Source organism: Myotis lucifugus, unplaced genomic scaffold (genome assembly GCF_000147115.1).
Source record: "Myotis lucifugus unplaced genomic scaffold, Myoluc2.0 scaffold_280, whole genome shotgun sequence".
NCBI classification, from domain to species: Eukaryota; Metazoa; Chordata; class Mammalia; order Chiroptera; family Vespertilionidae; genus Myotis; species Myotis lucifugus.
Window position 1 is genome coordinate 1,523,260 of NW_005871328.1, and position 26,849 is coordinate 1,550,108.

A 26,849-nucleotide genomic window follows, 5' to 3' on the forward strand; every position below is an offset into this window, starting at 1 on the left:
GCGGGCGCGCTGGCCGGGGACCCGACCCGGCCCGGGACCGGCGGCGCGCGGCGGCTGAGGCCCAGGTGAGTGCTTGCGCCCGCGGGCGGGGGCTCCCTCTCGAAGCTCGCGTCGGCGGGCTGCAGCGCAGGGACGGAGCTGAGGGGCACTGGGGGTGTGTGGAGGCAGGGGTGGAGGGGGGGCGGGAACGAGCTTGGGGGTCGCGGAGGGGCTGCCGGAGACGGCGTGCGACGGCGCCGGATGAAACGGAAGAGAGTTGATGGGGTGGACCTTGTAGGGGAGTTTGTGGGCGAGCGGGGGTGGTAGGTCCTGTGGCTTTGAGCAGCCTCTCCGAAGAGGACGTGGCTTAAGTGGTAGTTGAGGGGTCGCAGGAAACGGGTCTGGGAGGGGCAGAGGCGAGGAGGCGGTGTTGAGGGGCCCACGCTGGGGAAACGGGGCCAGGCTGGTGGGGGCGGGACAGCTTGGGTGCGATCGGGGGAAGGGGTGCAGGACAGCCTGGGGGCGTCTGCCCACGGCCGAAGGGGTGGAAGAAGGGTGCCTGAGGCCGGGCGGCGCCTGGGACTCAGTGAGTGTTCATAAATGCAAGAGGTTCGGAACGCACTGGCGCGGTGGCCCGCTCAATTGGGAAGAGGAACATGGGCGATGGAAGGGAGCAAAAGAGGGTAAAACTATGGCAAGAACTGAGGGCCTGTCCAGGGAGGGCCTGGGGAAGAGGGGAAGGAAGGACTATAGAGTGACCCCATTCGGATGTTGGGATGCAGCCCATGGACATTGGTGGTGGAGCGGGGGCGGGAGGGGGGGGCGCTTCTCTTGATTCATCTTCTCGATTTCACCCCCAGCTGCTGGGTGACCCTGGGTGAGTCCCAGCGCTCTCTGCGCCGGGATTCCGGACTGGAAAACCACACAACTCTTTTGCTAAGACCTGGCTGGCTGAAGCCGTGGGGGGTTGGGGGATGGGGGGAGTAGGGTGTCCCCGGGAGCAAGGAAGCAGACTCTGGGCCCTCCTTGGGACCGGAACTGGGTTTCAGAGGGGAGGGAGTGCATGTGCACGCTCCCTGTGTGCTAAGCTGTCACCACCTCCTCGCAGTTGCATCCTTGGACTTAAATGGGTAAAACGACATACAGGAAATCTGTCCTCCAGCGGCTGTGAGCTCAGCCCCAGAGGCAGCCAGTGTGCCCTGCTTCTCTTCTGCATGCCTGTAGGCCAGGGCTCTCAAAGGCAAAGCCTCTCCTGCACCCAGTGTCTGAGGTGGTAGCTGGTGGAGACATTGTGCCCTGCAGTTGGAGGGTCCCAGCTCCTACCTTGCTGTGTCCGGGTCTAGGAGTCTCCAGGCCCTGAAGCCATCCAGGAGCAGTGGGAGGTGACAAGGGCAGCTGGAAAGTTGTTTCACCATCTGATGGGCCCGATTCTGGCAAGGGCCTTGCATAGGGCAGTTTTGATCAGCATTCATCTCTCTCCTTTCCTGACGGTGGTGAACCTTGTCTGGGATCTGCCAGAGGGCTGGGGAGCCGGGGCCTATAGCTCACACAGGAGATGAATCTGGATAGCTTGAATGTAAACAGGACCACAGAAAGATAGCCACCCCCTTCACCTCCAGAATGTTCTGGCCTTTATGAAAGGTGGCTCCAGGACACTCATTCAGAGCCCGCAGTCATGCCTTGTGCAGACATTGAGCATGGACTTGCCCTGGCCAGAGCAGCCCCAATAAAGAGGACCAGAATCTTCTGGGTGCATGGCCCTGGCTGTTTTCTCCTCCCTGCACCAGGAGCATGGTCAGGTAGGCTCTCTTGGAGGGTCTTGTGTTGGGGGTTCTCACCTCCATCAAGTCTCTTTGTTTCTTCACCTGCAAAATGAATGAATTGACCTCAGTCAGCATTTCTCAACTTTGATAATCTTGGTGTGTCCAGCACACAGCCCCCTTGGATTTTATGCAGCCCCCCAACTGGTGATCCCCTCCCTGCTGCAGTGGTTTGGCCTTCCATTCTAAAATTTATACCCCAAAATGATTTTTTTAAAAAAACACTGCACTTTCATTTTTCAAAGGGAAAGTTTGCAGTGCCGAACATGCTCTGCACACCGCACTTGTTCGCAAAGCTCTAGCTGCATCCTGTGGTTGGAAGTTGCTGGGTGAGACCCTCCCTCAGGTCCAGGCCTATGACTGCAAGAAACAGGTGAGATGTAGGAATCTCCCGTTTGTTCAGCTGTAGGATTCATTCTCCTTCCCCAATAGGGGCTTGTTAACTTGCCACTTCCCTCTCCTCATCTCATCGAAGTTGTGTGTCTTGGGTGGGCCCAGTGTTCAGTTAAGCAAGGGCTGATTGTGCTGGGGGCTGGTTCCAGGGCACAGAGAGGAGCCCTCGTACCCCCCCCCCCCCGCCCCCGCCAAAAACAGGAATACTGTAGTGGAGTTGAGTGGCAGTCAGTTCAGCAACAGAGCTAGCCCAGGAAGTCATAGGAATAGAATGAGGAATGACTAGTGCAAGCTTCAGGGCTTGGGAATTCCTGCAATTTCCCCAGAAGACATAGCTGGGCTCAAGCCAAGCCTTGAAGGATATGAAGGTGTGAAATGAAACCTGGAAGGCGGATTTGCACAAGCAGGTCCCTGTGCGGCTCTACCCTTCTGTGATAGACACTTTCATACCCAACTCTTTTATTCTGCAAGGAGGGCCTGGTTCCTATCCCCCCAGTATGGATACTGAGGCTCAGGGAGGGATGACTTCAGAGATGGCTCCCTGGGTGATCTAGAAACTTTAGGATCATGAGTAACCTCAAATGGGTGAGGACCAAATCTCTAGAGCAGAGTTACTCAACTGCAGCACCATTCATATTTGGGACTGGATCATTCTTTGCTGGGGGATCGGGGGTCCCATAAATTTAGAATATTGAGCAGCATCCCTGGCTTCCACCCACCAGATGCCAATAGCACCCACCCCTCAAATTGTGACAACCAAAAATGCCTCCAGACATACTGTGTGTCCCTTGAGGGCAGAATTGCCAACAGTAAGAACCTCTGCTCTATAGTAAAATCTCGCTGCTGCCCCAGGCCCACCATTGCCTCCGTGGATCTTTGGTGTAAGTTGAGCTCCTTGCAAGCTGCAGTCAAGAGCAGGAGTGGGGAAAAGAGGTCAGCAACTGAATTCTGCCCTCCAGACAGTTCTTAATCTGGAGACTCGATAAAAAGGAGGCACCACTGGGAACGGACCGAGGGGGAGTTGGACAACACACACCAAGAATGGACAGCAGAGGAGGAACAGGAGATGAGCGGGGGCTGTCTGCATTCGCCCGGACAGCCATGCCATTGTCTTTCCCTTCTTTGTCTTACCACTGACCTGGATTTCTGCAGGAACCGTCCCTGCCTTGGCACAAGTTGTTGCTTTTCTTCTGAGATTAGAGGTATTTGATTCTCTTTTCAAGAGCTACTTTGGAGGTGATCCCGGATCAAGGTGGCTCTTGAAGCTACATTATGTTCTCATGTTTGCCCTCTTGTCTCCAGATGCCAGTCCATCTTTAAGACAAAAAAAAATGTTAGACAAATTGTCTAACTTTTGCGCCTAGTGCGTGCTTCTCTGCTTGTTCCCCAACTGTGACATTGCTGCGGTAACTCCATGAGAGGACATGCACGTTCTGGGGCCTTCCCGAGCCCTTGTGGGCGATGTCCCTCCTCCCCTTCTTCCCCACCCACCAGCCCTTTGTATGTCCCCAAGTCCCCAACCAACTGTGCCAGGCAGCCCCTGCTCGGCTTCCCCACAGAGCAAGACAGGCCCTTCTCTCTGTCCTCCTGGATAGAGGGAGTCGCAGAACAAAGGGTTCTGTCTGAGCTCTGCCAGGGCCCTGAAGAGCCAGCCTGCTGCCGGCCACTGCACAGAGCCCCCTCACTTCACCTCTCCAGTTTTCATTTTGGCCCAGAAAGGGCCTCAGAGAGTCGGCATGTCTCAGAAACGCAGGGATGAGTTTGGGTTCTACTCATTTCCTCGTCGAGACTTTCTTTCCTCGGCGGATCCCAATGATAAATAAAGTGGTGATTCAAGCATTTGGCCTGTGGATTAGTCAGAGTGATGAATAAGCTGACCTGGTCTGACTCATTCATTTATATCCCAGCTCAGCCCTGCTTCATGGGTCTGTATGTGCGAGAATGAGCTTTTCACTGCTGTCACTGCTGGCTGTGCGCGTTTCCTGTGGCTGTCATAAAAAAGTACCCCAGACCTGGCCGGTGTTGCTCGGTGGTTAGAGTGTCGGCCTGCGCACCGAAGGGTTGGGTGTTCGATTCCGGGTCAAGGGCATGTACCTGGGTTGCAGGTTCTATCCCAGCCTCGGTCAGGGCATAGTGGGAGGCAGCCAATCAATGTGTCTCTCTCATATCAGTAGTTCGTTTTCTCTCTCCCTTCCTTCCTCTCTCTTAAAAAAAAAAGGCAATAAAAAAATATATATCCGCAGGTGAGGATAAATAAAAACCAAAGATAGTCACATTCTGAGATGTTGGAGTTTAGGACTTCGACATAATAAATTGGGGGAGGGGGTGGAGACACACAATTCAGCCCATAACACTGGGTAAGGGGCCAATTTTATTTTTATTTAGTAAAGGGGTTTTGGACAAACAGTTGGACCAATAGGGAGTGAGTACATTTTGTTTTGTCTCACTCATTTAAGTAAACATTTTAGGGGTGGTGGGCAGGTTGGTCACATCCACTTTGGCAGCTCCCTGTTAGGGAATTTTCCAGATCTTGCACATGTCCTTCCTGACACTTGGGGTGACTGTAAAGAGGCAAGAACCCGGCTTGGGAAGGAGTGTATCTCAGACTCTGCAAGGGGCATATTTGGAGCCAGACTTGGGAGGCCGTGTGTGTGTGTGTGTGTGTGTGTGTGTGTGTGTCCCTCCGTCCACCAGGGGTCCGGCCAAGGTTTATAATCGGGACATACTGTGGTCTCTCTCCTGAGTATTGCCAAACCTGTGGCCAGCCTAAAGGATCACCTTTACTCTGCCTCCATGACAGCACATGGATAGGCTGGGAAGGGAGCTGTTTGGTGGCTATGACCAAAGATGTTATTAACAGGTCAAAACCCTGGACCATCAGCCACCTAGGTGATGGAAGGTATCATTGGGTCTGAAAGTGAAACCAGATCTTTGTGTCAGAAACTGGGCAGGGGATGTGCTTCGTAGCTATGAGGAGGGGGTCTTGCTCATGTGAAGACCATGAGACTCGGGGTCACAGACAGGTGGGAGGGGGTGACTCCGGGCCAGAGACTACCCCATCCTGCCGGGGTGGCCAAAGTCAAGAATGGAAAACAGGGATGGACGTGGGGGTCTTGTTGGGACAATGGGCTATGGCTAAAGGGTTCGGGATCTCTTTGTGATGGTGGGAATGTTCTAAAATTGAGTCCAAGGAGGGGTTATTGAAGAAACTGGAACAGGCACTCCTGGTGGGAGGCAACAGGTGGCTTTTGTGAAATATCTCACCTGCTAAGAGCTCAGAAACAACCAGTGTTAATTGAGCAGCTATTTAGTTCTAGGCATGAGATTAACAGCCGCATGGTTGCTGTTGCCCAAATCCCACATTGCAACTAGTGAGGCAGAGTGTGTCCCCAGACTTGCGACAGGGGATCCATGGGGACATGTCCCAGGTTGGGGGGCGGGGCGGTCCTGTGGACCTTAGAGCTGAGTAGGACTGCCGAGCCGAGGTCTGAAGCAGGGCTTTCGTGTGTTGTCACTGTAGCTCTGCCCACAGGAGGTTCTCAAGGTGGCTTTCCACCTGAGCGTGACGACAGGTGGACTGTGTGATTTGGAGATCCCAAAGGGGTCTCCTCTGCCCATCCAGACCCTCTTCTCCGGCGGCCTTCCATGTCTTTATGAGCCCACCAGTCACCTGTAAAAGACTCAGAACCCAGCCTCCTATAGAGCCTCAAAGGTCTGTTGTCCCTGTCCCCCCATAACCAGAACCCACCTGCATCCCAAGTGCCTGGCTTGACTACCATCAATCCCCCCACACACTGCTATAGGAGCCACCCAATGGGGAAACCCTCCTCTCCCCCCCCATCCCCCATGGTAATCCAGCTGTCACATGCTGGTTGGCTAACCCCTTGTGTCATTCGTGCCCTGGTGCTCCCTGTGCCCAACCAGCCAGGGCTCCCCATCAAACTTGCATGAAAATTTCAACTACATCCCACATTCACCAGGCTACTGGGTAGGATCTGACCTCCTCAACCTTGGCCCCTCCCCCTCCAGCCTCATTCTGTTGGTCACACTGGTCCCCTTGTTCTGAGGCTGCCTCTGCCCTTGGAGCTCACCACCCTCACTGGGCCGCCATCCCCAAGGGCTAGGCCTGTCCGCTCCTTCTCACTGCACAGGCCTCAGCAACCGTCTATTCTAATCACTTCCCTGCTTCCTGTTCTAAAAAAACCACCCTGGTCATTTGTTCTCACCAAAGCACCTTTAATTTCTGGGGCTGAATCATTCTCTGCAGTCATATTGTGCACTGTGGCGTCATACTGTGCACTGTAGGGTGCTGAGCAGTGTGCCTGGCCTTCACCCACCAGGTGCCATTCACACCACCCCTCCTCTCTATGGTGAGGTCCAAAAACGTCTCCCACCATGTCCTAGTGTCCACTGGGGAGGCCCTGGGTGTGACACACATCGCATCTGGTTAGAAATGCCTCTGCTCGTGGACTGGTTTGTGGTCAAGGTTCCTGAAGGCCAGGACACCTTCGCATTCTCACTCTCTCGTGCCCAACTGGCCTGGCTAGGTGGAGGGACTGGAGAAACATTTGTTGACAGGACAGGTTGAAGGATGTGGTTACAAACCCCTGGGGGAAGGATAGGTCTTGAGGGGCAGAGGAATGGAATTGCTGGACGAGGTGGCTGCCCTAGCACATGCCTGGGGGAGGGGCTTTCTCCAGGGCTCAGACCGGTTGGGCCAGACTGGAAAGCCTGAGGGGTATGTCTTAGGGAAGAAAGGGACACACTCAGGCAACAGTTATGAGAGGGTGTCTATACTTGGAGTATCCAGTATCCTCTGCACTGGGGACCTGGATTTGTGCCCCAGGGTTGCCATAAGCTGGTACCCCAAACCAAGCAACTTAAACAATAGAAATTTATTCTCACAGCTTTAGAGGCCAGAAGTGCAAAATCAAGGTGTCAGCAGGGCCATCGCTCCCTCCAAAGCCTCCCTGGAAGACCCTTGCCTCTTACAGCTTTGGGGGTTCCAGGTGTTCCCATGGCTGTGGCCGCATTGCATCACCCCAATCTGAACCCTAAGTTGTCCTCCAACTCTGAGCTGCCTTGACTGAGAAACACACTTGTTTTGTAGCTGTTTCTCAGCATCCATCTTCCCAATAACTTCACATGATCATTTCTTCCTAAAAAATTCAAGGACACCCGCATGGAGATGTGGAAATGCTGTGTGTTCTAAGTGGTACCTCCTACATGATTCTACAGTCATGCCAGCCTCCTCCTTTTAGCTTGAGAATGATTTCATCCGATAAACATGTGGCTGCAAATTATGGCCTTATATAAACGAAGCTGCTCCACTACACTTTCTGGAGGCCCCGTCTGCCTTATTTTCCAGTAAATTCCAAATTGTTCGCCAAACCTATAGGCAGAACCTTGCTTTTTCATGCATAAAGCCTTGGCCAGGCCCTGAGCTCATTCACATTTGTCCACTCATCCACCCCTGGGGCCGAATTTGTGGTTGCCTCCCCTTCTCTGCGGCTCCTTTCTCTAGGAGCATGAGAGAAAGGCCCTGAATTGAGGTTCACGTCTTCTCAGAGTGCAGAAAGTATACGAGTGTGGCGTTTGCAAAGCCTTAATTTTTCACAGTTCAGATTTTACAGTGGGAACTTTTATTATGCACATAACATAAAATTCACTATTAATAACATTTAGTGCATTCACAGTGTTATACAGCCATCACCTCTATCTAGTTCCAAGACATTTACATCACCCCTTAAGGAAACCCCATCCCCATTCGTTTGTCACTCCCATCTCCCCTCCCCCACCCCCTGACAACCACTAATCTGCTTTCAGTCTCTGGATTTGCCTGTTCGGGACTTTTCATATAAATGTGATCATTTACCATGTGGCCTTTTGTGTCTGGCCCCTTTCCCTCAGCATGTTTTCAAAGTTCATATTGCAGTGTGTATCAGTGCTTCATTCCTTTTTATGGCTGATTAATATTCCACTGTGTGGCTGGACCACATTTTGCTTATTCTTCATCCTTCGATGAGCATTTCATTCCCACCTTTTGGTCCTCTCAGCGGGAATTTTATAGTCTGCCAGCTTGACTTCCATTTGGTGGCATAGTTCTCTCCTGAGTCCTGGGGAGACAGAGTCCATCAATGTGGGGGTATGTTTTGCTTCTGTTCACATTGTGTGCACTTCTATGAGTATTAGTTGGAGGATAGAATGGGCGTTTTAACTTTGGGATATTTGGTGAGATGGTTTGGATGAAGGACGGACACATGGGTTTTTAGGACCTGCTGCCCCAACACATGGCTGCAGCCTGCGATTGCCGCTTGCCAAGCTGTGTCTCATCACCTTCACCCTCCACCCCCAGGACCTGCCACCTCCAGTTCCTCAGCCCCTGACCTGCTTCCTTTCAGTCCGGGGATTCTTGAGGCACAGGTTTCACATCCACTTGTAACAAGGAATTTAAGCCATAGCATGAGGGATTTCCAGGTCTCAGACTCTGTTAAGACTCAATGAGGAAGGCATGCTTGGAAGCCAAAGAAAACCCTCCAACAGAGATGTCATTGTTTAATGACAATTAGTTAATGAGTTATCCATGAATCATCATGGCTGTGAAGCTGTGATCATCAAAACAGCATGGCACCACGCAGACATCAGCAGCCCAGAGGCAGACTCATGTGTGTCAAATAACTTATATGTGATATTTAACAAACAGAGGGGGCTCCTGGTCAGAGGAAGAAGGACTATTTAATAAAAAGCATTAAAACAATCACTTCACTCTCTGGAGAAAATCATTTGGATCCCCATTTACCCTCCCACACTTTCCTGGGTTGATTACTGTCCCCAAAACTCATGTCCACCCAGAACCTCAGAATGTGACCTTGATTGGAAATAAGGTCTTTGCAGATGTAAAGATCTCAAGTTGAACTCATACTGAATCTAATAATTGGTGTCTATATAAGAAGAGGCAAGGACACAGAGAGGTGCACCATGTGACAATGGAGAAAGATATGGGAGTGAAGCATCTACAAGCCAAGGAACACCAAGTGTTGGTGGCAGCCCCCGGAAGGTGGGAGAAAGGCCTGGGATGGATTCTCCCCCAGAGCCTCCATTAGGAGCCAGCCCTGCTGACATCTCGGTTTTGGACTTTTTCAGAATGTGAGACAATCAATTTTGTTGTTTTAAGTCACCTAGTTTGCAGTCCTTTGTTACAGCAGCCCTAGGAGACTCAGACACCCTTTGAAATAATTTCCAGGTGGATAAAGGCTTAAATGCAAAGCATAAATCTGGGCCCTGGCTGGTGTTTCTCAGTGGTTAGATTGTCAGCCTGCGCATGGAAAGGTCTCAGGGTCGGTCCCCAGTCCAGGGCACATGCCTGGGTAACAGGTTCAATCCCCCCTCAGGGCCTGTGTGGGAGGCAACCAATTGATGTGTCTCTCTCACATAGTTATTTCTCAATTTATCTCTCTCTCTCTCTCTCTCTCTCTCTCTCTCTCTCTCTCTCTTTCTCTCTCTTTCTCACCCTCCCACCCTCCCTTCCACTCTGTAAAAATCAATGGAAAAAAATATCCTTGGGTAAAATTTAACAAAAGGAATAAATCTGGGAAGGGAAGGTATAGTCCTATGTTAATCAGATTTGGGGAAGGAATGGGCAGTAGACATAAAAATAATAATAAACCACAGATCTGACAGCCTGAAAAATGTAAAATATTTGTCTCAAAAAACACCGTATTCAAAAGTAAATTGATATGAATTAGTTTCATCAAACATGGCAAAGAGTTTAATAGCCTTCCTATACACAGAGCTCCTCTAACACAGTAAGCTCCCCCAAAGCAGTAGTATGCTTCAGTGGGGAAAATGGGCAGTAGACATGAACAACTTACAAAAATAGAAAAACAGCTGTTCAATAGACATAATTTTTTAAAAATACAGCCTGACAAAGTAATATGCGTAGCAAGATGCTCTTTTGTGCCCAGGGAGGGTCTGATCAGTGGAGTGTTACAGGCAAAATGGTGCCACCTGAATGGAATGAGGGCTGCTGGGCCAGAAGGTGCGTCCTGAGATTTTGCACCAGGAACATTATTGCCTGGGACCTGGCAGAGGGATTTGAATGACATGCCAACCTGAGGTTAAGGATGGCACCACAAGGAAGCAGCAGTGGGCAGGGTCTAGGGGTAGCTGAATGGTTGTCTGGCTCACTGGGGAATGTTACGTCCTCCCGTGGGTCGGGGTTCTCGGCAGCTTCTCCATGGTTGGGCTGGAGAGAACCTGCAAGGTCTGGTCTCTGAGCCTGGCCTTGGGCTGGGTTGGGAGTGGCCACAGGGTGCCATTCAGCCAGTGTGGAGACGGAAGAGTGGCTGTGCTGTATGGACCCCACTGACCAGGGGCTCTGAGGACCAGCTTGGGATGCCCCCAAGGGGCTTTGTGCTGGGCCACCCACATCTAGACCGATGCATCCAGGGGCTCCATGGGAAGACCTTCTGGCTGGCTGATGAGAAGAGACAGCCGTTCTGGGGACATGGTGACAGCAGATATGATGTGGTCAGTGAGAGGAGCAGAGAACTAGCCTTTTGGATGTTCCAGGCAGGGCAGATAGAGGTGGCTGTGTTGGGCTGGAGGTGGGGCAGGTGTCCTTGGACATGAGCACAGTCCCTGAGGGGGTGCAGTGCAGTCAATGTCCTGGGAATGGAGCCCGGGGGCAGGGCAGGCATAGGTGATGCTGGCTGCACAGCAAGTGAGCAGGTCTGGGAGAGGCTGCTGGCAGCAGGTGTGACTAGTGGGAGCTTGATGGTACTTTCTGGGGAAAGGGCAGTGGTTGCATGTGGGAATGGGGAAGTCTGGCTTCAGGCTGCGCGGAAGCAAGGAGGTGACCGGGCTCTACCCTGGGCTGGAGAAGGATTTTTTAGTGTCTCTGGCTTTAAGGCAACGTGAGCTGTTTGCTGGGAGGGTCCTCCCCCTAAAACCTCTGGGAAAGTGGGGGGAGGGGGCTGCTCTGGGAGGAGAGAAGGGCCAGGTGAGGCCGGGCTAAGCAAGTAAGGGCCACCAGACAGGTCTGGCAGAGGAATTCCCAGGATGCAGACATGGTGGGCCTGGGTGGGCTCTGACAACGGCTAGAGGCATAGCTGCAGCAGGGCAGTCCGGTGGACCCTTTGGTGGACAAGCAGCCTCAGCTGGTTTTGGCCCTACCCCTTTTCAAAGGCTTTTCCCCTCCCTGCAGTCCTGGCTATCAGCAGCTGCCTGGAGCAAGCTTTATCTGCTTCCTCCTGGCCCGGGGTGGGGCATACATCAACTAGTTCTTTAATGCCCCTCGTCCCCCAATCTCCAGTCTCTGAGGGCAGGGTCTCCTGCTACCCCCACCAAGGGCCCCGGAGCTGCAAATGTCTCCTATAGGCCTCTGTTCACAGTGGGGCTCCGAAAGCGCCTGATTATCAGCTTTCCCTGGAGGATGTGGGATGGCCCTGAGTGCCGCTGGTCGTGTGGCCCGCAGCCCATCCAGGCCTCGGCTGGACCCTCGTCAGGGCAGGTGGTGAAACTGCAGGAGCAGGATCATGTCACTCGCCTCGATGGCTTCTTGTTTAGGCTGGTGTCTGCTGGAGGGAGAAAGGCTCTGCTTGTGACCTCTCCACCACCTGCATCCAGGCAGCTTGAGAGTGAGACAGTCCAAAGCCCCCAGCCTGTGAGCTGGTTCACCCTTCCGGAAACTGTGGTGCATATCAGCCATGTCTCCACGAGTGCAAGTCACAGAGGTGTCATCTCTGCCCAAAGCCCTGGCTCTGTGCGCGCACGCACACGTGTTCGTGCATATGAAAGTGCTGTGCACATGTGTCCATGTTTGTGTGCTTTCATATATGTGCATGCGAACATGCACGCATGTTCTGTGTGTGAGTGCATGAGTGTGGGTGTGTTCATATGAGTGTGTCCATGCATGTGCGTCTTTGTGGTTTATACTCTCTCACATTTGTTTGCATATCAGTTTCTCTCACCGGGCTTTGAGCCAAGTTTGGTTTATCTTTGTGTCCTCAGTCATGCTTAGGTGGCACACAGTGAGCACGCACCTGACCCACACGTATTTATGCCTCTTACTCCGAGACACAGTCACTGTTGCCAACATGGGCTGCAGTTTATCTTTTTCTGCAATGTCTTCAGAAACAAATGCATTTTTTGAAAATAAACTTTTCCTGTTGGAGTCATTATAGATTTACAGAAAAGTTGCAAAGACAGTACTGAGAGTTCCCTGTATTCTTTCCGCACCCTCCCCTACTGTGATCATCTTACATTATCAGGCACATTTGTACAGTTAAGAAATGGACATTGATACACTGCTATTAACCAACCTCCTGACCTTATCGGATGTCCCCGATTCTTCCATTTGTGTTCTTTTTCTAATCGAGGACCCCATCCTGGAAACCCCGTTGAATTTAATGATCACGTCTCTCTGTCTTTCCTTGTTGCTCATAACCTTGGCGGTCTTAGGAGCACTGGCTGGGCATCTATCTGATGTTCTCCATAGGAGACTGGGGTTGTGGGTTCTAGAAGCAAATACGTTCTGAGCAGTTTTCTTGAGTGAGTTTTTGGGGGCTCTTCCTGACTTGGTCCTCCTCATTGGAATTTGGGGTACCCTGTTGTTTCAGAATCCCTGAGTTTCAGGGTAGGTTCTTGCTGTCCCAGTATATTGTGGGGATGTAACCAAGGCCTGTGGGACCAAGTCTTCATCTTGGAGAGCTGGCGGGGGAGATTTTGTCCAAGAGGAAAAGCCAGGAAGGATGTGGACTGGGAAAGGCTTAGCTGAGACATGACTGTGATCATAGAGCTTGCAGGGTGATAGGCTGACCCTGGGTGAGGAGGGATGGGGGCTGCGATGGTGTAAACTCCAGGGGGGGGGCTTGATCTTGGGGAGGAGGGGGTGTGGTGCTGTCACTCTGCAAGAGTCACAGAGGTCACCTTTAAGGACAGACAGAGGCTCTCACCACCTGTTGGCTTTTCGGGAGAGCCCTATCTGGCAGGATATTCAGGCCTCAGGTTTGGGCTGTTTGTCTAGGTTGGGCGTCAGTGTTTCCTAACACAACTACCGTTCTGACGGTGCTACCCCCTCCCTTTCAGCTCCAGAAGCGTGCCCTAAGCCTGGGAGGCATGCTGAAGCCAGGCGGCTGGCAAGATGAGTGTGAACGAGGCAGGCAGCTCCGGCTGCCAGAGGCAGGGGGCCTATCACCTGCATATCTACCCACAGCTGGCCACCAGCGAGAGCCAGGCCTCGTGCTGTGTGACAGCCACCAAGGACAGCACTACGTCCGACGTCATTCAGGACGCTATCACCAGCCTGCGGCTAGATGGAACCAAGCGCTATGTGCTGGTGGAGGTCAAGGAGACAGGCGGGGAGGAGTGGGTGCTGGACGCCAACGACTCGCCTGTACACCGCGTGTTGCTGTGGCCTCGACGGGCACAGGACGAGCACCCGCAGGAAGATGGTTACTACTTCCTGCTGCAAGAGCGTGACTCAGATGGGGCCATCAAATATGTACATATGCAGCTGATGGCCCAGGCCACAGCTGCCCGGCGCCTGGTGGAGCGCGGCCTCCTGCCCAGACAGCAGGCGGACTTTGATGACCTGTGCAACCTCCCTGAGCTGACCGAGGCTAACCTCCTGAAGAACCTCAAGCACCGCTTCCTGCAGCAGAAGATCTACACGTATGCGGGAAGCATCCTTGTGGCTGTCAACCCTTTCAAGTTCCTCCCCATCTACAACCCCAAGTACGTGAAGATGTACGAGAACCAGCAGCTGGGCAAGCTAGAACCACACGTGTTCGCGCTGGCCGACGTGGCCTACTACGCCATGCTCCGGAAACGTGTCAACCAGTGCATTGTGATCTCGGGTGAGAGCGGCTCAGGCAAGACACAGACCACCAACTTCCTGATCCACTGCCTCACCGCCCTGAGTCAGAAGGGCTACGCCAGTGGTGTTGAGAGGACCATCCTGGGCGCCGGCCCCGTGCTAGAGGTGAGCAGGGCAGTCGTCAGAAGGGGCCTTAACATGGGGGTTTTATTATTGCGAGAAGATAGTTTGTTATACGCACGGTTCCCTAGAAACAGGAGCTTTGCTAGAAACAGGGCCACACGAGGAGGCACCAGGGCTGGTCAGGAATAGGCAGGAGTGAGGGGGAATCATGGACAAGAGTCCCTATTGTGATTTTCATGGGAAGGGATGGGTGAGGCAGGGTGAGCAGGTTTAGGATTGGCTGGTTTCAATCATTTGAGGGCTCTTGGACATAGCGGCTGCCCAGGTTGTCTGGTATCTGGCCCGGGGGTGATCAGGGCAGGTGGATAGTGGTCCTGAGTGTGAAAGCTTGATAGGAGAGGTGGTAGGAGTGTGGGCTCTGACTGGGTGGGTTTGCATATGGGAGATATGCTCACAGGCAAGACCTTTGCCCTCTCTAGGTATTGGCTAACCCGAGGAGGGGCAATCCCTCCAGGGTCAGGTAGGCCCCAGATGTCAAAACATCAGAAGGTAGGAAAAAACAAAAGGCCTGATATACACTGTTGACGTCTGGGAGGCAGCAATCTGTACTCCATGTCCCAGAAATAAAAGGATGGCATGTCCAAACCGAGCAGTTTCCTGTGGGGCTGTGGCATGGAAGAAAGCCATCAAGGCGTAGTGCAGGCCTGGGGGTGAGGGATAGTGAGGCGAGGAGGGGGCCACCGGGCAGCGCTATATGGTCAGTGGGGGCGGAAACCCTCTCGGCCCTCTGTCCAGTATCCCATGGCCCAACCCCGTGAAAGCCATCGATGTGTTGCTATGCATAAGCCCTCTGGATGCAGGGGCAGCAGAAATGACCGTGCACTGTTCCTCACTCTCGGGTTCTTAAGACAAGAGGCATCCACATTTCAGAACATGGCCCAACTGTCATCGCCGGGGAAGGTCAGGGCATTGTGTGGCCGAGTTTGTGTGGCTCTGGGTTTGGCATCTAGGACTCTTTCTTCTTTAACAAAGATTTTACAATAAATAATTATATAAATAATTTTAATCTTAAAGATTTAATTTTATCCATTATAATATAAATTATTGTTTCTTAGAGCAGTTTTAGATTTATAGCAATAATGAGCAGAGAGTACAAGAGATCCCTAAAGTCCACAGTTTACTTTAGGGTTCACTCTGTGCTGTACATTCTGTGGATTTGGACAAATGTACAGTGTTCCATATCCACTGTTACAGTATCATACAGAGTAGTTCCCCTGCCCTAAAAAACCCCATGCTCCGCCTGTTCACCCCTCTCCCCCTCAAACTTCTGGCAACCACTGATCTTCCACTGTCTCCCTCATTTTGCCTTTTCCAGATTAGTTTCCTCCTCTCAGCGATATGCGGGTAAGATTCCTTCATGTCGTTTTGTGGCTTGAGACTTCATTTGCCAATTAACACCTCATTATCTGGATGTGCCATAACCTGTCCATCTAGACCCCCCTCTTTGAGGGTGCAGAAGCCTTGCCTACCTTGGAGCGTTGACCTCCAGCTTCTGCCATTCCCCCCAAGCTGAGGGCCTAAAGCAGCTACCTCAGGCTGCTGTGCAAATTCACTGAAATCACATCTAGACTGCGCCTGCTGAATACATTTCAGTTCCTCTTCCTCCCTGTTGATCTCTGAGATCATCAGCAAGAAATTCATTGGAAATGGCTGTGTGGCCTGGCCCTATGCCTACATGGATAGTCTGTTTCTGTCTTCTCCTGTATATGTAATGTAAAGATTATCATTTTCTGTGTAAATGTTTTAAAAATTACTGAGTAACCCAGCTGCAGAATGAACACTTTTTTCTTTAATGCTGTGTACTCTGTGTGCATTCCCTCCTCTATTCTGATCACTCATTCATTCTACAAATATTTCACACACATGTCTGCCATGTGCCAGGCAGGCAGTGGGCTATGTGGTGGCCACAGTGGACACAAAGGCCTGCCTGAGGAGAACTGTTGCCTCAATGATGAGAAGGCAGGCAGAGCTAGGAGCCAGTAAGAAGCCAGCAGGCCCAAGGAAGGATTGAGGGGTTAGGAGGTGAGAGGTGATCCTGAGCTGGACCTACCTGGAAAGAGGGGGGATCCATACAGGAGGAGGCACGGCCAGTGCAAAGGCCAGGAGGCTGGACCATGCCCGGTGTGTTGGAGGAAAGGCAAGGGCCCAGGAGTGGGGTGAGTGGGAGGCAGTGGGGACAGAGAGGTGACAGGGAAAATACTCATGGCCTTGTGGGCTGCAGGGACGGCCCTGTGTGACATGGGAGCTAAGGAGGGTGTCCCAGGTTCAATTTGGCTTCATCCCAGCTCTGAAACACAGCTGTGGTGAAGCCAGTGGCCCCACCGTCCTCCCAACAAGTATCAGGAGCCGTGACATGTGCTCTAGGCCAGTGCATTAGTTCCTGGCACCAGTGTCCTGACTGAAATGCTGCAGGCTGTCAATGACGTTAGACATTAAGAACATCAATGAGAGGGCAGACCCAGTGTTTACCAAGTGGAGCGTTTTGCCAAGTGGTCATTCACCCCTCATGGAACCAGGCAGGCAGGTGGGTGTGCCCATGCTTGGTGAGGACGCTGAGCCCTGAGGTATCAACATGACATGGCGAGGAGGCAGGATTGGCATCAGGGTGTAGTTTCCTCTTCTAGCTAAGGACCATCCAGGGCTCCTGGATGAGGTTCCTGTGGCTGCCATAACCAAGTACCACAGACGGGGAGCTTCAAGCAACAGGACTTTAAAGTTGTCCCTCAGTATCCATAGGGGACTGGTTCTAGGACCCCTGGAGACACCAGAGTTCTCAGATGCTCAAGTTCCGTCTATAAAATGGCATAGTGATTGCAGATAGCCTATATTTACACAGAGGCTACAGCCGGGGATGCCTGTATATCACTTCATTCACGTGGATTCAGCATAGTGCTCGGTACCTGGCAAATTCAGGTTTTGCTTTTGGGAAATATTTGGAATTCTTTCCCCCTAATATTTTTGATCCTCGGTTAGTTGAATCTACAGGTGCAAACCCCATAGATTCAGAGGGCCGACTCTATTTTCTCACAGCTCTGAAGGCCAGAAGTCTGAAATGCAGGTGTTGGCAGGGCCACGCTCCCTCCAAAGGCTCTAGGGGAGGACCCGTCCTTGTCTCTTCCAGCTTCTGGTGGCTCCAGGCATCCCTTGGCTTGTGGCTGCATCACCCCAACCTCTGCCTCTATCGTCACATTACCTTCTCTTCTTGTAAAGACACCAGTCATTGGATTTAGGGCCCACCCTGACACAGGATGACCTCATTCTAATTACATCAGCAACAACCCCATTTCCAAATAAGGCCATGTTTACAGGTTCTAGATCAGGACATGGACGTGACTTTTGGGGACATGTCCAGAACACCCCCCACTGAGTGACAGCTGGCAGTGTCTGAGGCCTTCTTCCCTGAGGGCCACCTGGCTCAGCAGTCATCCTGGAGGCCCACAGTGTCTCCCATCGGCCTCCTTGCTCCTCCCCTGCAGTTGCCTCAAGGGATCTTGGCACATTCTTGGAGTGCCGTTAGTCACCCTCTGTGGCAGGCATCTGCACCCTGTGAGTCAGATGCCTCTGACCTGGCTGCCTCCCTCGAGCCTCGGCAAGAGCCAGCACAGCCAAGTTTCCCCAGCAGTTAGAATCTGCTGGAGGGCGGTGCTCTGCTGGAGGGCGGTGCCCACACCAGCTTCCAAAACTGGCTTCAGCCAAATCCACATCAGGGCCATAAACATGCTTCCTGGGGCGACCTTTTGGAAAGGGAGAAGGTTATTTTAATTTAGAGCTGGGGTTCCCAGTTGAGGCACCACTAGTGTCTGGAGCCAGGTCATTCTCTGTGGGGGACATCCTGTGCACTGCAGGGTGTTGAGCAGCAGCCCTGGCCTCTACCCACCAGGTTCCAAAAGCAACCTCTCCCCAAGTTATGACAACCAAAAATGTACCCAGACATCACTAATTGTCCCCGGGGGGCAGAGTCTTCCTTGGGTGAGAACAGCTGTCTAGAGTCACAGCGTGGGATCCCACGAGAACAGTCACTGTTTCTTTAGGTGTCAACCATTTTGTCCATAAGTAAGTCCCAGCCATCCTGTGCTAATCCAACAGGCACTTTCTAATAACGGGAATGATTTATCGGCCTTCGGACCCACTTGGGTCTCAAGCTTCAGGTGCCACAGTTTCCATGTGTCATCTCTCTGAGCCCTCGAAACAGCTCTGCTTGTTCTAAAGATGAGAAAACAGAGCTGCAGAGAGGCACACTAGGATGCAAGTGTCCGGGGCTGCCATTATAATGTACCACCAGCTGGGGAGCTTAAGACAACAGGAGTCTGGAATCAAGGCGTGGGCAGGTTGGCTCCTTCTGGAGGCTCTGAGGAAGAACAGAGCCAGGCCTCTCTGCCGGCTTCTGGGAGCTTCCAGCAGCCCTTTGGCATTACTTGGCTTGTGGCCGCATCACTGCAGTCTCCTCCTACATCTCCACGTGCTTTCTCCCCATGTGTCTCTGTGTCTCTACTCTCCGTTCTCTTAGGAAGACACTGTCATTGGATTTAGGGCCCACTCTAAATCCAGGATGAGCTCACCTTTAGATCCTTACCCTTTGTGCAAATAAGGACCCATTCACAGGTTCCTGGGGTGAGGACTTGGACATATTTGGGGGAGGGGGCAGGGAGACACAAGTCAACCCACTCTAGTCTGGGTTCTCCTGGCCACACAGCAGGCAGCCATAGCTGGACCAGGGTTCAAAGCCAGCTGGAGACGAGCCTGAGTTCATGGTATCTCCCTGCATCCCCATGAAGGATTCCCTCCTCACCTTGGCCGAAGATCGGCACCACTGGCAGTGTCTGGTACTTTTTACAGCTCTACAAAAGGAGAAGTTGAGTTGTTTTGAGGTTTGAGTGTCACCAGGCGCCACCTCCCTGCTGCACCCCCCACCCCCATCCCCCGGACGCGGGTTGCAGTCTCACTGTGCAATTCTGACCAGAAAACAGGAAGGGGGCACTGTGGAAAGCCAGTTCCAATCAGCTGATTCGACGCCTGCTGCACTTAACTGCTACTGTCACAGTTTCACACGGTGTCACTTGACTGCTCAGCTACAGCCTGCTCTCTGAACCGCCCTCCCTTCCCAAACACGACATGTATGTGGGACTTGCCTGAGCTCAGGAACACTGAAGGTGCAGATGGCAGACTCACTAGGGCTTTGAGCAGTCTGGGGTCTTTCTCAGGGAGCCTCACCCCTCCTGATGCAGCAGCCCATAGCATCGGCCACTGGACCAACCACAAAATATTCCCAGGACATGTGCCTCTTCGTGCCTCTTCCTTGGCCACAGACCTCAGCATCAAGGCTTAGCATGGAGGGCTTAAGGCCTCGGTTCTCTTTGTCTTTCCTGAACTGTAACAATGCCACCGACATTAGCAAATGCACGTAGGGTTTTAATTTCGAAAGCAGAAATGAAATGAGGATCCTTGCTGGTCAAGCTGCTTTCCCAAGCAGCCAGAGGCGACTGTGTGCTAGGGTTCAGGGCCTTCGTGTAGCTGCTGTGCCCTGGCCCACACAGAGAGAGGAAGCTGAGAAACAGTGACGCCCCAATCTGCTCAGCATACTCATAGGAGACTGGTGACCCGAGATAGCGAGACATAGGACCCAGGGGGCTCCTGGAGCTTGCTGCTGCCTCCAGTCTGCCTGTGGGGCCCCAAAGGAGCCTGTTCTAGGACTGGCATCTGTGCCAACCTGGTCCTAAGCACCAAACCCCTCCTTAGGGCCCCACAGACCCAGTATCACATGACCCCAGACTGCCCTCAGCCGTCTTCCACCTGCCCAGCTGCTGTTCCCACTACCCTCTGTCAGCACCAGGGCACCAGCCTAGGCAGGTCACCCAGAACCACATGTCATCATCCACCTTGACCCATGTCCTCATGGACACCTACCCAGACCATATCCTTCCCTCCACAGGGCACTGATAGGCCAATCACTACCCAGTGTTGGGAGCGCACAGGCAAAGACACTCAGCCAGGAGGACAGAGATAGAAGGTTCTGGAATGAGGAGGCGTGCCTCTGCAATTAGGGTTTTTATTTAAGACCCTTTCTGAGATATAATCCATCCATTTCAAGTGAACAATTCAGTATTTTTGAGCACATTTATTATGTTGTTCAACAAGCACCTCTATCTAATTCCAAAACATTTGCATCACCCCGAAAAGGAAACCCCATTAGCAGCCACTCCCCATTTCCTCTCCCCCCAGCCTCGTCACCGCTGATCTGCTTCTTAGAGCTCTCAGAAGTCGTCCCCCATTCCCTGGCCCATGGTCAAGACTCTGGCTGGCTGGGCTATCCTAGAGGCTGGGTAGCTGGCTGGGAGATCAGTACAACATCGCGTCACCCATCAGCATGGGAGGAAGAGTGAGAGCCCAGGATGGGGTCCTAGGAAAATGGACAGTATAGGGCAGTGATGGCGAACCTTTTGAGCTCAGCGTGTCAGCATTTTGAAAACCCTAACTTAACTCTGGTGCCGTGTCACATATAGAAATTTTTTGATATTTGCAACCATAGTAAAACAAAGATGTATATTTTTGATATTTATTTTATATATTTAAATGCCATTTAACAAAGAAAAATCAACCAAAAAAATGAGTTTGCGTGTCACCTCTGACACACGTGTTATAGGTTTGCCATCACTGGTATAGGGAAATGTGGTGGTGCAGGGATGGGAGAAGCAGCCTGTGTCCTGGAGATGGGCTATTGAAAGCCCGTAAGGGAGATGGGCCCCGTCTGAATAGCTGCAGAGTGTGAAGAATAGAATCTCTGGCTGATTCCATCCCCGGTGTGGCCTCCCCAGGATGTTTGGGGGGCCTTGGGTTGACAGAGCAGCCCCAAGGAGGCAGGTGCTAAGGCTGGAACCCTGGGGCAGGAGGGGGAAAGGGGCAGGCACATGGCACAGAGAACGGAAGGCAATTAAGGCCTTATGTCGACTTAAGGCCTCACAGACAGAAACACACAAGGACAAAGGCCACGACGCTTCCACGCCACCAGCGTCTGGGTGCCGATGGATCCTTTCTCCTGGGTGGGGTGTCCTGTGCACTCTAGGGTATTGAGCAGCAGCCCTGGCCTCTAACTATCAGGGGCCAGTAGCACCTCCTTCCCCAGTTGTGACAACCAAAAATGTCTCCAGGCATCACTAAGTGTCTCTGGAGTGGCAGATCACACCAGTTGAGAATAAATTTCAGGCCAACTGCATGCAAAGACTGATTTCAGTTGAACAGATGTTCTGTGTTCTATACCTAAATAGTTTCAATTTCTTTTTCGGTAATATCTTGCTGTTGTTACACATCAACCCAACTGTATTTAGTGCCATCTCTTCCATCTCATGGAAGCCGTCGAGCCAGGGAACGGTCCCGGCTAGTGTTCTCATTCACTCTCTGGAAGAGGTGACTGGTGTTGTCTACTCCCCCATCCCCACCTCCAGGCCAGCCACAGCCAAGAGAATGGTCACTGCCCACCCACAACCAGAAATGTCCTGGTGTCTTTGCTACCCATCACTAATAAAGCATGCTTCGGTGTAAGGGTCGGCTTTTCCATCCGAGTTTGGTCTTCCAGGAGAACTGAACTTCTTAAAATATTATTTTAAAAATTGCTCATTGCCCGCTGGTATGGCTCAGTGGTTGAGCACTGACCAATGATGCTCTCATCGTTGATGTTTCTATCTCTCTCCTCTCTGCTTCTCTGAAATCAATAAAAAATATATATATATATATATTTTTTTTTTTTTAAAGCTGCTCATCAATGCCCAAAAACGCAGTGGCTGATTTGAGGACCCCTAGAGCTGAAAAGTCATACACACCCTGTGGGATTTCTTGCAGACAGATGTAATGAAAGCACTTTTAGTGGGTTTTTTGATGCAGTTAGCACTGGTTCCTTTGCACTGGGATTTTATCACCCCTCCATCCCTGTTCTTTTGGGGTGACTTTCTGAACCTAATGCCAGGTGTTGGCTATGGTTCAGCTGCTCTCCTATAGGGTCTCCCCAACAGGAAACAAACCAGGGCCGCTGTGGTGGTTTCTGCTGCAGGGGAGCACGCATGGTTATCCACTGCACTTACTTGAGGTTTAATTTCCTTTTGTGCGTACCAGGAATTGACAAGTTACAGCCCACAGGTTAAATCTGCCTGTTTCTGTAAATAAAGTTTTATTGGCATACAGACACACCCTCATTTACATATTGTCTGACCTGTTTCAATAGTTTTATTGGCCCCCACCCCTGCCCACTCATTTACATAATAGTCTGTGGCTGCTTTCAGGCCACAGAAGCAAAGCAGAGCAGTTGTGACAGACACCATATCTGAAAGCAAAGCTGAAAATATTTACCACTTGGCTCTTTGCAGGAAAGGTTTACTGAGCCCTTATACCTATAGTACCCATAGAACATTCTAGATTGCGGTCGCCAACCTTTCGGACCTCACGGACCACCAGTGGTCCTCGGACCACCGGTTGGCGACCACTGTTCTAGATCATTCCACAGTTAGTTTCTACAGTCATTCTTCTCATCTGCTGAACTCTACCTTCCTAAATGTAAGGAAAAGATTCCCATCTTCATTTCAGGTGACTTGTATCGCCACATCAAATCCTTTTGCAGACATCTACCCACGACAGTCTGTGATTTTGTGCTTTATAATAAGAAACACTTGGGGGGTTTTCAGGGTCCTATTCCTGGCACAGAGCTCCTAATACCCATAGAATTTCCTAACTAAAGAGAGTGAGAAAGAGGTCTTCCGTTTTGTTATTGGTGACTTGGAAAGTACCTAAGGATGGGGACTAGTTCTCAGGAGAACCAACCATCTGATTAGAGGGCTGGAATTTTCGTCCTGACCTGGGGGAAGGGCAGAGAGACTAGAGATAGATTCACTAGCCTACAGCCAATGATTTAAACAATCATGCCTATGTAATGGAGCCTCCATAAAAACCCAAAGGAGGGCGTTCAGAGAGCTCCTGTCTTGGTGAACACGTGGAGGTTCTGGGAGGGTGACATGCCCAGAGAGGACATGGAAGCTCCTTGCCCCTTCCCCATACCTTGCCCTGTGCATCTCTTCCATCTGGCTCTTACTGCGTTGTATCCTATATAATAAAAGGGTAATATACAAGTTGACCCTAATGGCAGAATGACCACTCACTATGATGTGCACTGACCACCAGGGGGCAGACGCTCAACACAGGAGCTGCCCCCTGGTGGTCATTGCGCTTCCACAGGGGGTGCGCCGCTCAGCCAGAAGCCAGCTCATGGCTGGCCAGCACAGTGGCAGTGGCAGGAGCCTCTCCGGTCTAAGGATGTCTGACTAACAGCGGGCCTAAGCCGTTAATCGGATATTCCCTGAGGGCTCCCAGAGGGATGTCTGACTACCAGCTTAGGCCCGATCCCTTGGGGAGCAGGCCTAAGCCGGCATGTGGATGTCCTCCGAAGGGTCCCAGAGTGCTAGAGGGCACCGGCTGGGTTGAAGGACCCCCCCTCCCTCGAGTGCATGAATTTTCGTGCACCGGGCCTCTAGTCCTTTTATAATAAACTGGTGATCTAGTAAGTAAACTGGTTTCCTGAGTCCTGTGACCTGCTTCAGCAAGTTAATAGAATCCAAGGAGAGGGTCATGGGAACCTCAATTTGTAGCCAATTGGTCAGAAGCACAGTTTACAACTTAGATCCCCATGGCATCTGGAGGGGATGTGGGAGGCAGTCCTGTGGAACTGAGCCCTTACCTGTGAGGTTGACCCTGTCTCCAGGTAGATAGTATCAGAATTGGGTTGAATTGTAGGACACCCAGCTGGTGTCAGAGAACTGCTTGGTGTGGAGGAAAGAACTACCCTTGGAATTGGTATCAGGATCATAGGGTCTTAAAGCAGTTTTGGACAGACTGCAAAGGAGGACTGGGATGTAGAGGTCCCTTAAGATCCTGGCAGGATGGGCTTCACCTTTCAGCCCTATGTGGGACTCACTAGCTGTGTCCCACAGGCACAGAGAATTTTTACAACTCTGGCTGAGGGTGGCAGGGACTGTGTGGGGGCTCATCCCCATCTTGCACCCTCATGGAAGGCCCTCTGAGGGTTTCCAGCTGCACCCTGGGCCCTGAGGCCACCTGGATCCTTACTATGGGGAAACTTAGTCTGCCGGGGGCACAACGGGATGAGGACACCATGAGCTGCTCGGAGAGGCTGGTGCTAACAGGACTGGGGCTGACAGGACCAGGCCAGAAATGTGTGCCAGAGTCAAGGCACCCTCCAAGAAAGCTGGCTTTCGGGTGTTGGACATAAGACCATGAGGATGTTCAGGAGCTCACAGCTGGGGGGTGGGACTGGGGGGAGGAGGGGAATTATTCAGCCAGAGAAAGGAACATGAGGACAAGCTTCTCATGGCCCTCAGTGGATGTGGCAGCATTCCCATCCCCAGTGTTTAATACAAACTAGTAGGCATGGGTATTTCAGTCTTACCACAAGGATGTCGCAAAATGAAGAAAATGAGAGCAGCTTTAGGAGCCACCTGTATCAGAAGTAGGGAACAGACAGGGCGACAGACTGCTGGGAGACTGCCTAGCTGAAAAGTGGGGTTGCACCAGAGAGGGAGGGAGCGCAGAAGGATGAGAGGGTATCCGTGGGGGAGTACATGGAGGATTGGGGTGTCGAGGGCTTCTGGGAGCACCAGGGACAGGTGGCCATCCAAAAGGCCACAGCGCTTCCTGCCTCTCCTGTGCCCTGCAGAGCTTTGAGGCTGCCTCTCTGTCCTGCTGTGCAAAAACACAGAGCCCTGACGCTCTGCAGTGATCTAAGGCTATTTTAGACAAAGGGGGAAGTTATATTTTTGGGAATGCTGCATCTAAGAGTGAAATTATGGGGTATATTTTAGGCACCCAGAAAGGCCTCCTTGGAATTTGCAGGAAGAGTTGATTAAAAGGTGAAGCATCGCTCGGGCCCAGAACATCCCTTCCACAGCCACTGCCCTTTCCAAATGTTCTGGACGCTTTGTTGCACCAAGGCTGGGCCAGGGGGAGTCTGTCTATCTATTGGCTGTATCTGCCTCACTGTTTGAGGCAGGAACATGGCCAGGCATCGAGCGACCACAGGCTCTGGTAGCCCATTTCTTTTCTAGCTATTATCCAGGATGAAGTGGCTCTAGTGCCCTGTCCCCAGAGCCACTGGGGCTGCCCTCTGAAGTTTTCTTCTGTGTCAGTAAATCAGCTGCCCATCAAGACACTGGTTACCTGAGGCCTCCAGAGGTGACCTGTCTTTGGGAAAGGCCAAGGGGCCAAGTCTGAGGCTCACAGTCACCTGCCCAGTCCTGTGACCCTGGTTTGTGGCTGCTGACCAGCTGCTCCTGGGTGGAGGAGAGAGTGGCCCCACTTGCCAGTGGTCAGGTGGGGCAGGCTCCTGGGGAAAGACTAGATGTTATCATCACCCCTTTTTGGCAGAGTGAGTCACAGCAACCTTTGAGAATTTAGAGTCCCATTTAGCCCTTCCTGGCCACATGGGGATCTCCAGAGAAGCCACTTTTAACTGAATCTAAGGCTCAGTTCTCAGCCTGGGGTAATTCTACCCCCAGGGGACATTTGGCAACATCTGGAGACTGGCATCTAGTGGGCAGAGGCCAGGGATGCTAATCAATATCCTATAGTACACAGGGCAGCCCCCTCCGCAAAGAATGATCCAGGCCCAAAATGCCAGCGGTGACAAGGTTGAGAAACTTGTTCTAGTTTAGGCGCCTTTAGGATGTGCAGTTGAAAATCTGGCCTAGGGCTCTGGACAGGGAGCCATGTGGATCCCATAACCCGGACAGAGCTACTCAGTGAGATTGTGGGGAGGGGTGAGAGATGACAAGCACATACAGGCCCTGAGGGGAGATCTCCAATCCTGCCAAAGTGCCTGGACTGGTTCTTTACCCTCAGCACGTGACCCTGCACCTCCCAGTGCGTTTTACCACCTGCAGGACCTCAGGGCCAAGAGCTGCCCGCTGCCAGGAAGTCAGTCGGACCAGGCAGCCCAGCTCAGCTTCCAATATTCTGTGTGACCTGTACCAAGTCAACCTCTCTGTTCTGCCTCCTGATCCTTCCTGCCCAGGGCTTTTGTGCATGTGCTATACCCTTCGTCTGGAATATTCTTGCCTTTGTCATCTAGCTAAGTCCTGCCCGAGGCCTGCTGGGAGAAATCTGGAATGTCCTGTGGCCTGCAGAGCTAGCACACAGTGTGGCTCCTGCCACTCTACCCTTATGCTCTGAGGGGCCATTTGTTGTTCAGGGGCCATTTGTTTCTTGCAGCAAGCTCTTTTAGCTCAGCAGCCCCGGGTGTCAGCTGAGTGAGTGCTGAGATGAGGTCACAGTGACACCAAGGGAGGGGGACACCTTGTGGAGATCCCAGGGCAGTCCTCCTGTGTGTGGTTGGGCTTCCATGTCCGTTCCAGAGCTGACCCATAAAGAGAATGGTGGACACTGGGGAGGGGCTCTCCAAAGAAGCAAAGGATGGAAGTCAGAGAATTGGCCCTGACCAGTTTGGCTCAGTGGATAGAGCGTCAGCCCTCGGACTGAAGGGTCCCGAGTTCAATTCCGGTCAAGGCATGTACCTTGGTTGCAAGCTCGATCCCCAGTCCTGGTCAGGGCGTGTGCAGGAGGCAACCAGTCAATGTGTCTCTTTCACACTGATGTTTTTCTCTCTG

The 26,849-nt window shown here is 52.1% G+C and overlaps 1 protein-coding gene across 11 annotated transcripts in view; it reads left to right on the top strand.

Annotated features, from left to right (window-relative positions):
* The first annotated feature begins 6 nt into the window (after window positions 1-6).
* Window positions 7-26,849, top strand: part of MYO9B (myosin IXB) — an 85,902-nt gene continuing 59,059 nt past the window's right edge. For 9 of the 11 annotated variants that reach the window (XM_014465160.2, XM_023763326.1, XM_023763327.1 and 6 more), the window contains exons 1-2: window positions 7-65; window positions 13,281-14,175. In XM_014465160.2, the coding sequence (XP_014320646.1) occupies window positions 13,336-14,175 (840 nt within the window). In that variant the 5' untranslated portion in view covers window positions 7-65; window positions 13,281-13,335. Of the gene's footprint in view, window positions 66-2,044; window positions 2,173-13,280; window positions 14,176-26,849 lie in introns of those variants that run through there. The other 2 variants (XM_023763324.1, XM_014465164.2) reach the window with 2 other exon arrangements.